A 12,262-nucleotide genomic window follows, 5' to 3' on the forward strand; every position below is an offset into this window, starting at 1 on the left:
GATGTTGCGGTCTCATGATTAATGTATTTTCTTCCGCTGACATTCTATAATTAACTACTGCACATTAAAATAAATACTCTATTAAGGATGTAGCTGAATTGGAACTTTTTTGTCGATAATGTTTTGGGTAAAATTACCTTAGTTTGAACTGTGCCTGCACCTGTCCAAATTCCAGCTGAATCAACTCATTGTAACAGGCCATTCTACTAGAATTTTCTATATATCTCTGCAAATGAAAGGTTAGAAATATTTCATTAATACACATTCCTGTATTCAAGGATTTGAAGCTCTGTTTTCTTTTGCTTGCTAAAAAAGCAAAAAATGAGTAGGTACGCCAAAAATGAACATGCTGTGACATGAGCAATGCAAGAAGATTATTTTTTCATACTAGGAAAACTTTCAGGTTACTGCATTTTGAAAAGGTGACAGATCCTCATGGCAATGATTATTCAACCAACCTGTTTATTCTCTATGATTGTCAGCAGGATCAATGTATTTTTTAAAAATCTACTTTAAGCTTTCCTGCTACTTATTTAAAACATCAGTGAAAAAACTATTAGGTCTCAAGTAATTAAAATTTGAAATTATTATGAGTTTCCAATTGTTAATACCCTAAATTGTCTATAAAGATCAAAGCAAAATTTCCTGTCAAATAGACCTTTATTGACTTCAGAGCTTTTACAGCAATGATGTCAGTATCTTTCACATTTTTTAAAAACATTTCACATCTACCAGGTATGAGCCTGAATGTTAAATCTTCGCTCACACTAAACTGCCATAGACATGGATAGTTTGGGAGGGAGAATTGATTATCACATGTAAACCATCACAATCAAAGCTGCTAAACAAAATTTTCTATGCTTGGCCATTAGCCCCATCTCCAAGGCTCTGATCCATAAATAATTCAGAACCTGTGCTGAATTACTTATGTGCCCACTGGAATGACTCTGTTCAGATAAATGCCATTATCTTCAGGCTGTAGCATTTCCTGGATTGGGACCTTACTAGAAATAAGCAGATGGGTGCAAATGGAATGTGATGGGACAGCAAAAATCTGGTGAGCACGCAACCAAATATTCTGAATCACACCGTAGATCAGGCCCATTCTTGTTCCACTGTCAGCTGAATGCAATAAGGAACCCACTTAACTGACACACTAATAAGCACCTTTTCTCCTCAGCTGGAATAGTTGCCAAGGAACAGATTCAATGGAATACTTCTCAGGTGCCTCCAAACAATAGCTAATGGCACTTGACAGTGTCTGAAGGCTGCTTACAGAAGGGAATTGGCATTTGATAGAAGAAACTTCCCACAGCACATTCTATTGTTCATTGCAAGCTGCTCTCTGGCTCTGCCACAGCCACTAATCAATTTAGTCAATGTCAACATTTCAAGCAAAGGATCTTGTATTTAATCTGAAACAAATGCATAAAGTAGAAAAGTCTCAGCCCCACTTCTTATATTCCCAAGAGTATCCACCTGCTTAGCATTAATCTAATTCTGCTGGTGTGTGGTGTTCAGTATTGGGACATGGAAGAACAAGATCTACAGGTTGGATCACTGCAAAATGGTGACTGACAGCCAAACTTCTGGAGAGTTCCTTGCATGACAATTTTGCAATGTCAGAGCAGGCCTGCTGAGTACAGCACATACCCTTGTGAAGCCAGCGGAGATCAGGGGCAATATTGATGACTCTTCCCGATCTGTGTGCCTTTTAAACAAGGAGAAAAAAGTCAGATTTACTGTTGTAATCAACTCAGAACAAGTTTCACAATCCATGGATCTACTTGTACCCAGATGTAACGCCAAGGCTAATACTGCCAGATCTTTACAGGGTCTAGGGATAAAACGTATTTTTTGTATTTTGTATAGGCTTTCATCTTTGGCATGGATAAGCCAAAATGTTATTTTCCTTCATGCATGTAATGAGCTGCTTACATCAAAAAACCCCTAATGCTTCGAGGAAACCAATCTATGAGCTAGACTGTTGGATCTTTTCTGTGTTTGATCCTGGTTGTTTATGCTGTCCTTAGTCAGAAATGCACCTGAAAGTCTACATGGCCAAAGTTTTAAGAAATGACTTGTCCTCTGAATGTACCAAATCTTAGATGGGCAACTCGAGGTGCCTGAATGAGGATGGATTTTCTGGTGTTGCCTACCCACTGCCTTCCTGCAAGTCACATTTGGGACATATTCCCAAATGAAGTATCGGAATAATCTGGCTATACTAACTGTTAAAAGACATTTCAACATATATGAATGTATGGCTGGAATCTGGAAGAAAGGCCAGTATGTGAAGTTTCAGTCAATAAGCAGATTGAAGCTGGTCATGTTCAGCAGATGGCATAATAGCTTTTATTTATGCATGAAGTTTTGGACCTTGACATGTTTAATTAGGGTCCTTTTTTATTTTTGGTAGAGATGGTAGTATATTTTTAATGGGAAATTTCAACACCTCAGAATTGGTTTTCAGAATCAATGTTTTCTGAGAAATAGCCATTCCCAAATTATACTTTGAGGAAATTGTCTTCCAGTTATTTCATTTTATTAACTATACTGAATTTTTTTTTATTCTTACATTATTTTATAAGTAATGTTTTCAAAGAAGGAGGAGGGAAATAGCATATGTAATGCTTTACTGATCTGTCATAACCGCTTTTGTTTTTAGAACTTCTGTGGTAAGATGATACTTTGTACTGATCAAATTGTTCTATATCGTTTTTCACACTCATCAGATCTCCAGTTTTTGCTGAGATAAATCATATTGAAAGGCAGATCAAGAAAGGTTCAAAACACAGATCTGTGAGACAGTTTTGTGCAGGATGTTGCAGAAGTTTGAAACATACTCTGAAAGCCTGCAGTGATAGGGGGTGCTGGGGGAAGAACAAAAACAAAACCCAAAGCGAGACTCTTTAGTAAAAAACAGAAATTAAAAAAACAATTTCTGTCACAATCCTATGGTCAAGGATAACAAAAACTCTGGTACAGCACATTATTATTGTTAGCACAGTAGGAAATTCTAATTCAGTTTTTTTAATGTAGTGCTTACTTTTACAATGGTAAGATTTACAGTTTTGATCACATGTGAAAGTAAAAATATGAGTATTTACCTTTGTACTACACAAATAATGACTGTATTTTCTGAGGCTTTCGTTGTTCTGATAGACCTTTAAATAAAATGCAAACCATTTAATTTGTTTTTAAGTTCACATTTCAGAAAACGACTTTACAGAGTCTTCACACAGCACTTTCCTTAAAATATCTCTTTTAAATCATTCAACAACAAAACAAAAGTCAAATTCTGAGCCTGCTGTTAAGAAAGGGTAACAAATTGCATTTGAGACTCCATGAACATAGATTAACCTACCACTCAAATACTCTCAGTGGGGGAATAGCAAAAATTCTCCTCTCTGAAACAGCATAATAATGGACTTGTTTGAAAGGCTTGGCCTCACTCATTTAAGGTGCATTTTACTGAATTCTGAGACAGATTGGCAAAAATGGAACAAGAGGAACAGCGCTGCTACCTAGTTCTGGCCTGACAAAGATCTTATCTAGCTCCTTCAGTTTAGCAAGAAGAGCCTTTGCTCCAGCAGAGTCCCCAGGGCTCACACCCTGACCCTGCCACCCCACCCCACAGACTCACTCTGTCTAGACACATTCCCAAGGGTTATTTCACTGGAAAGGCACTGGAGCAAGGAACCACTGCCTGTCAAGTCTCTGTGGAGAGACTCACAAAGGCAAATCCTCTTCTCCTTTTCTCATACTTTACAGCAGCTAAATTATTTAAAATTATTTTTGGAATATTTTATTTGCAATTTTGCTCTTCATAACATATTTTCAAATGTTGTAGGTATGGAAATGTGCACACCAAATATTGCCTGTTTGCATTGGGAGTTATCCAAGAGCAAGTGACATTGCAAAGAAATGAGAACATTAATGAAGTGAATTAATTAATTTAATTGCTTGGTGGCACATGCTATCTCTGCAGTTGATTTAGTATGACAACTAGGGACCAGGTATTTGAAAAAAAAAAAAAATCCAACCCACAAACAAACAAACAACAAAAGAAACCCAAAAAAATACCCAACAGTTCACTATGGCAACAAATTTGTACACTGTGGCTCCCAGCCAGATGGAGCTTCAGAAACCCTAACACACAACCAAAAATAATGCTGCTATCAGATGTTAAGCACTGAGGTAACATTATTTGATGCTGCCAGTGTACATCTGTCCAAAAAAAACCCAAACAGTGATGGACAGAGTTTATAAAAATGTCATATAAAAGCGAAACAATTTTGATGATGTGTTAACTATATTGTTAAGCATTAATTACACTGAAACAGTGCTTACCTGCATAATGCTTCTGCATCAAAGTATTTGGAATGTCTATGGTCAATAATGATAATGTCATGGTGTTTATCTAGAAAACACTCTAGTGCAGACTGAGGTGTCCTGGCGATGTTACAGCGAAATCCAGCCTTGTCACACGCCCAGCGGAACCCGTTACTCTGCTCATCCTCCTCAGCAAACACTAAAAGTACCTGAGGTAAAGACAGGCAGGGGATCATCACACACTAATCTTACACTTGCACTAGATTCTGTGGCTTTTCCCTATTCTTAACGTTTTTTAAAGCCACTTTTGAGGCATTGTTTTTAACAGAATTGCTTTCTACAGACCACTGCTTTTTTTATAGTTGTCTGTACACAGAAGTGTTTCCAGTGGGTAAAACAGTCAGCCAGAGCCATGTGTATCCACATGGGAAGAACAAGTTTTAGAACTCTCTTGTCATTATCTACACAGAGAGCTTAGGCAACCAGCTGAGACAAGATGCCTGTGTTTCAGACAGTGTACATGAACCAACAGTGAGTATACTTTAATTCACTAAAACTGTCTCACATGCAACCATTTTCTTGGGTTTTACTTTTCTTGCCAGGATTATATTCCAGAAAAGGAGGGCGGGGGGAGGGGGGGGAAGCCATGGTTCATCTCGTGTGCATCAGTCTTTAATGCTGCTTCAATGGCATGATGAAAAATGTCCTTTCCTTTCCCCATCCTAATTCCCCAAAGTACTGGATGCTGCCCATTCTGTGGGGTTTTTGGAAATTCTGGACAGACTGGTCAAAAGGAACTCATGCCAGACTGAAATCATAAGCAATACATCCCCGTGTGACTCCTACACAAAGCCTGCCATGGGATTTATATCACAGAAGGAGATTATCATAGCTGAAATCCAGAACTGGAGGTCAGACCTATGAGCCACTATTTGCTCTGTCCTAACTTGCCGTGTAATTGCCAGGAACGAATCTCTCTGAGCCTTTTTCACACCAACACAATGCCTATAGACTGAAAGTATGGTAAGGCCCAATTCCTTCAAAATGTATTTCTAGGATTCAATACAGTACAGAAGAAAAAGTGTGCTAAGGAAGACTCTCACTGATGGGATTGTGCTTTGTGTCAGGATAATGTTTTGCAGAAGAAAATTCTCTTGCCTGAAAGCATACAGCACAGCAGACTATAGACCTATGCTGTGTTGATTTGGGGGATGGCTCAGCACGTGCAGCCTTCTGGGAAAGATGGATAACTAAGCCAGCATTTGGTCTATTGTGCCATGGCACCAATCTTTCAGTAGTTTAATCAAACCACACTCAGATATGTGCTTTGGTCAGGAAAAGTGAAGCCTGTGTAACTCACACCACATCCCACAGCTGTTTTATCTTCTGGGTGATTTTGGGAGCTCCAGTGCTGTTACACTTTGGACCAGGATGGTGAAATGTCTACCAGTAAATCTTAACATTTCCATGTAGTGCATACTTCTGTAAGAATGAAGGACTTTGCACCCATTCAGTTCAGGTTCCTTTTGTAGCAACCCGCAAAACTGTTTGCAAAAACATGTCATAGTTTGGGCTATATTTAGTGAAGTTAATCTATAACATTCCTTAGGAGGGGAAGAATGGGTTTCAGCAAGAGCACAGAAAGTCAGCAGATCTGAGTTGGCAAAAATGTGATGTTGCCTACGTTCTCCTTCTGTCATACCTGCCAGCTATATTACCAGGATAAATCAGCAGCATTTCAGAGTGCGCTACAACTGGACAAAAGTGATACAACCATTAATACCAATACAGGAGGCAGAAATACTCAAGGACTATTCTGATTTATACTTGGGGAACAGCTGGATGAGAATGTCCTGAGATCTGATTTTTGATGGCATTACTGTTCTGACAATAGCTCAGTAAGATGTTGAAACTGCAGTTCTTAAAACAGACATTTTCAAATTATTAGGTCCAGATTGCTTCTACTGAGGAGTTTTGAAATTACTGACTGAGGAACATCTTGGATGATTAATGGTTCAGTATGCCTTGGGATATGGGAGAATTTCCAAAGGAGGTCCAAAAGAGTCATATATCTCCCAACCTCATACCCATCCCAGGCAAAATAAGGGACAAATGACATAAACCCTGTATTAATAAAGGGATAAAGGAGGATTAATTATTGTCACTTGTAATGAATAGCAAAAAATATATATTTTGCCAAGCTCACCTTATATTTTGTAATGATATTGCAAGTTTGCTTGGCTTAGCATCAGTTTGGTGAGATTTTGATTAAGAATTTGACTACCAGTAAAATGCAAAATGAGGCACAAACTCAATTGATGACAAGGTAACTGATAGCAGAAAGAATAGATAGCTCTATTTTTAAGAGCTGAGAGATGGTTGGAGGAAACAGGCAGGGTTTTTAGGATATCACATAAAATGTCACTGTAAAAATCTGTTATGTGCACATTATATCTTGACCAAAATGCCCTGGGAAGATCTCTATAATCCAAAAAATTCCAGTCATAAACTTTGAGCTAACATCTGTGATATTTTAGAAATCAAGATTTCAGTTTGAACTGCTGTGTTACCTGAAGTTGATCTTGATGAAGTCTCATAGGACCAAACTGCACATCTGTTACTGGTGCCTAGAAGAAATAAGAAGGGAACTTATTAATGCATTAAACCTAAGGAACAAGAAAAATTATCTCTGTTATCTACCACTGTCTGGGGCATATATTGCTATCATTAAGAAGCTGTTTCTTCACGAGGGTCTTACTCTGCTTTTGTAAATTTATATGCTAAGCTGCATTAACAGTTAGAAATAACAAGCTAGTCTTCAAGTCATTTTTTATTGTTATTTTAAATGTAAACTAACAGATTAGTCATGAAAGTCTGGAAGACAGAATGGTTTTTTTTCTGAATCCTCTGTATCACTCCAGCTGTTCTGCAAAACCTGGAAGTGTTTAAAAATCACTTCTTTTAAAGTCCAAAAATACATAATTCTGCTCTTACAATTTCAAATGTAACAGGTGCCTGAATTTCACATGTAACAGGTGCTCAAAGGTGCTACAAGAACACACTAATTTCATCTCTCCAATAGCATTTTGCTGCATTCCCTGCTGCCCACCCAACTCCCCAGGGAAGATTCCAGAACTCAGGTATTTGTTGGGATGAAGCATGTATTCAGCATGCAGCTTTGCTTCTAAAAACCCTTCAAAAATGCTGTCATATGTCATGCTTTTGACATGTCAGTGATTCCCACAGCAGATTCTGCTCAGTAGCACAGCTCAACTGAGCCAGGATCCTTCCCCCTCACTTGTCCCTTCATGGGAAGGAGGGCAATGACCACAAGTGCTGTTTATCACAACTGCTTCTCTTTTATATGATTAATCATTATCAAAGTTCAACATGAATGACTCTTCAATTGGTATGAGACCACTTCTAAAGGAGTTAAACACATAAATACAGAGAGAGAATCTAACAGGATTACACAGGTTCAGTTCTTTGGGAATTCCCACCAGGCAAGTATCAGCACTTTCAATGTACTTAAATATTTTTCACCTCTTGTTCCAGAAATAAAAAGTAAAAAGCAGGAATAACAATGTTCCCAATTCAAAACAGGAAACAAAGTCCAACCAATGGTCCTTGGAGTCACAAAGACTCTTCAAAAGTAACTGGAGTAAGAAACCAGAGGGAAATAATTTTTGGCAATGCAGTAAATGTAAGGCATCTCTGGACTGAAATGTTAAAAGAAAAAGAGTTGTTGAGCAGAAAGGTGGCATTTTTACATTGTTCTTTTTCAAAATTAACCCCACACTTGAGATTTATTGCTTTATTTATTGCTTTGAAGCCTATAATTTTTTCAGCAAGTAGTTTTAAAAAATCATCAGCACATCCCACAGAAAAATCTTCTAAAATTGCATGCTCCACTCTTTCTATGAACTTAATGCTCCATTGCTCAGACCTCAGAGAATCTCATGTGTGATTTTATTTATTTATCAACTTGGAAGTCATCACTGCAACATTAAATAAGCAAGAAACAGGAGTGAAGGGGAAATGGCAATGTAGTGCCTACAAAAGCATGCCAGGATCCAGTGTTTGCCTGTCATGTTTAAGAGGACCTTGAAGAGCTGATGCTAAAATGGCATCAAGGGGTTTCAGATTTACTGTCATTCTGGTCAGATCAGCTTAGTTTAAATACTCTCCACTCTTTTTTTTTCCAGTTTTGATACCAAAATCTCTCTTCAGTTCAAAAACTCAAGCTGCTTTACTCTCCCCTGTGGGTCATCATCCAATTATTCAAAACCTGCACTACGAAACAGCAAAGACTTTTGCTGATAATGCACACAGCAGGAGGGAATCCAACTCTTTGCACCAGTGTTAGTGGTTACTGACAGTAGTAACTACTTGTCCTAAATCAGTAAGATCAGCAGAAATGCCTGAAGGACACGGAGGGAGCATGTCAACTCAGTTAGAGATGCCTTTTTACACTCTCTTCTCTGACCAGAACTGTACTTTACATCAAATCTGGAACATTTTTTTGTACACTCCACCTGCCAGCATAAAACAGTGAGTGTTCCGTGTCACCGGGTAATGGCCTAAGCTGGGAGGTTCAGATCCAGAGCTGAACTTCACTGGCATCTAGGGGGATGCAAAACTCCATCTACCAGGCCAGTGTACCCTTGGACTATCACTCCCAGCCCAACGGGAATTTTAACAAATGAGATTAACACAGTATTGCCAGTTACTGCTTTTCAGATACTTCTTTCTTTTAATAAGTTTGTCAATGACCAGCAATCAAAGCATTTAAAGGACTGAGGCTGAGAAACACTTTTCTGACACAAATCTGTGGCTATTGCTGCACTGAAAATACCTGTCTATGCACCATTTAAGCCTAATGGTCACAAGAAGTGACCAAATGAGGTAACCTGTCTTGTTACACATTAACTTGCTGTCCTGAGTAGAGTCAAAGTCTTGGTCTGCATCTCAGCTGGAAAATTTTGGTGAACTCCAGTTAATTCTTAATCCTGTTGAAATCTGTTCAAATAACCTGATTAATCATTTAAACTTTTTGTGTGCTGCAGGTAACACTGACAAGTAACATGCTGATTAAGTATTGTGTCAAAAATCAAGGCTTCAGCAAGGATTAGCAGAAACTCTGAACTATCACTGAACTAAAAGAGCTTTAAAAACACCTCTAATGCTGCAAGCTTGTAACAAAACCAAACGCAGCCATAGCTCACATGTATAGTAACTGCACAAACACATCTTTATTCACTCACACCTTTTTCTACTTCTTTCCTAGCTGAAAAGCCCCAGTACATTTTCAGATCGGCAGACACGACTTATGCATGTGAAAGCCTTCCAGGCAGGCACAGATTGGGAAGATGTCTGAGAAGACAGAGGTAGAACTAGCTGTGGGTTCCTGGAACTGACTGTGATAGAGCTGGGTCCATTGCCAAAGAGCTGCTGACGCAAAGTCTGTAAGTGCAGCGTCTGTGGCTCTGCAAATGCACACACAGCAACTGCAGCCATTTTGCATTCTCTGACCCCTGAACTACTGCTGGCAGCACTTTTTTCCCCTCAAATTTGCTTTTCTTATTTGAACAGTGTATTTTCTGTCCTGTGGAACCAGCCCCGGCCCTGACACAAAGTGGGATTCATCCCAAGGCAGTGGCATTAGCCATAAGTGATTGACAGCTGTCAATGAGGAAGGTCATCCACTGACTGCTGTGAGCAGCAATGATCTCTGTGTTGTAGCAGCTACATTGCAAGCATTGAAATTGCTGATAGAAATAGTTCATGTTTCCAATGCCCTGAGAAAAGCAAATGCCAGGTAAATAAAAACAAGTGAAATAAGCTTTAAAAACACAGACTACACAACCGTGACTGATCTGATTAAAGTACAGCAAGCTCGGTGTTGACCTGATATAACCTGGTGAAGTACTTCTTGGTGTGAGTCATTCTTCATATTTTACCAGAACAGAATCTAAAGGAATGGTCTGTTCATCACTGCTGGATTGTTTTTTCTTTCTTCCTACAGCTAGAAAAACTTGAACTGAACTTGCTCAATGAATAAATGCAGAAAGGAATAAAGGGGTGACACAAAGCCAGCTTGATTCACATCCTCCCTTTGGTGATAAACTGCCTGGCTGGTGACAGGGACAGATCTCTGCAGCCCGTGGGTCTCCTGTTTGCTAGAAGTGTTGTATCCTGGCTTTCTCTGAAATGTCTCTTACCATTACCATCAGAGAGTACACCTAAAATTTTGAGCAGAATCAGTTCCCAAAAAATCCTTTGGGCATTAACTTCCATGCGATACTCCTGCTAGGGAGGCACAAATGCATTCCTTCTGGAGGCTGATTTTCTTAAGACACCTCTTTGCTGAAGTTTTTGTGAGGTGTTTTAAAGCAGAGCCCTGGGCAGCCCAAGGCAACCCTGGGCAGAGTGGCTGCTGCAGCACTGCCCATCCATGGGAAGGGCTGGTGGGGAGCAGGAGTGCTCCCTTGCAATCCACAGTGCTCCATCCCTTCCTTTCTGCCACAGCAGGAGCTGTGCTGGCGACAGCAATGACTTACTCTGACCATTCCATGCTCAGCCCTGGCCTCCTGATGGTGCTCCTCCCTAAAGGGCAGCTGGGAGCACTTCTGCTCCTGCTGCTCTTCTCACCTTTTCCAGGTGAGCACAGCTTATTTTCCGTGAACAAAGAGGTGCCACGAACTTCTGCTGAATGGATTGCAGATGGAAGCTGCTGCTGGAGGGCAACATCTGTGCTCAGTGGGCAGACAGTCAGAGTCTCTGACTCATTGTAATACATGACAAATACCTACAGTGATTAGACATATTACTTCTTTGCTGGTCCTAATGGAATACAGCCAGCAAAATTCATCATCTTCCTCAGATCAGCGTTTTAGGACATCACCAAAAAATTTTTATCTGCTTTTAAAATACATACTTAAATTTTCTACATATACTAAGTACTTGATATGAATCTGCATGAGTTGACTCATCACAATAAGATTTAACAGTCTTCATTATCAAGATATGCTGGAAGCCATAGGTCTGTTAACATAAACTGAATTTTCATAATTCTGAGAAAAACAGAGGTTGATTTTACAAAGGAAAAAAGATCCTTTCTCTTAACCTACCATTTTAAGCACAGATTTATCACCCCAGAAAACAAAAGCTCAAATGAACTAATAGATTTATACCATATCTTAAACTTTTATTGATTCAGGTTCCATTTGCTGCAGAAATTTGAATTTGGCATGATAATATACTTTCTCAGAAACCTTAGCCAAATTCTCCTGGCTGCAGAAAGCTGGGAAATAAACCATTTCCTATGACCTGGCATGACAAGGCCCAGGATCTTGTCCAGCCAGGTCATACCAGCATGGTGCCTCTTTCTCAACAGAGAGGGGCTTTGTGACTTCCTGTAGCTCACATTTCTGGGCAAGAAAGTCTCTATGTTCAAGATCAAGTTTTCACAATTCACGTTTTTCCTTGTTTATAATAACCTTTATCAGTTTCTTAACTATATGAATACTAATCCCATCTATGGTCATTTACCTATTTCTTTCTCCAAGGAAATGCACCTAAGTAGATTACTTAAGACTCAGCTTCCTATTTTCCATGCACCTTCTGCTAGATACTGAACATCACTGCTCATGTCTTCCTGGCAGATTTTGACAGAACTCTTTTGTTACCAACTCAGCATTGGTACAAGTAATGTAAAATGCCATCCAAGCAGATCTTCCTAACGGGCACAACTGTTCAGAGCATAAAATGAATTTTATAATCCATGGCTTGAATTCCAACCTGGTTAGCAACAGTGAAATCCAGAGCAATTCCATCAAATACATGGAAAATAAGCTGGATTTACTTCAGTGTAAATGAAGTGGGAGTCTGGCCCTGTGCAGCTCCTTCTTTTCTTGTTTGGAGGCCA

General features: G+C 39.3%; 1 protein-coding gene across 4 annotated transcripts in view; it reads right to left on the reverse strand.

Annotated features, from left to right (window-relative positions):
• The window catches only part of PDE8A (phosphodiesterase 8A), a 138,662-nt gene that overhangs the window by 25,257 nt on the left and 101,143 nt on the right, over window positions 1–12,262 (reverse strand). For all 4 annotated transcript variants that reach the window (XM_085070521.1, XM_085070520.1, XM_085070522.1 and 1 more), the window contains 5 exons: window positions 6,906–6,962; window positions 4,354–4,544; window positions 3,111–3,167; window positions 1,654–1,711; window positions 138–226 (listed from right to left, as the gene is read on the reverse strand). In XM_085070521.1, the coding sequence (XP_084926647.1) occupies window positions 138–226; window positions 1,654–1,711; window positions 3,111–3,167; window positions 4,354–4,544; window positions 6,906–6,962 (452 nt within the window). The remainder of the gene's footprint in view (window positions 1–137; window positions 227–1,653; window positions 1,712–3,110; window positions 3,168–4,353; window positions 4,545–6,905; window positions 6,963–12,262) is intronic.

This window comes from Lichenostomus cassidix, chromosome 10 (assembly GCF_008360975.1).
Source record: "Lichenostomus cassidix isolate B80296 chromosome 10, HeHo_3.0, whole genome shotgun sequence".
In the NCBI taxonomy this organism is placed as follows: Eukaryota; Metazoa; Chordata; class Aves; order Passeriformes; family Meliphagidae; genus Lichenostomus; species Lichenostomus cassidix.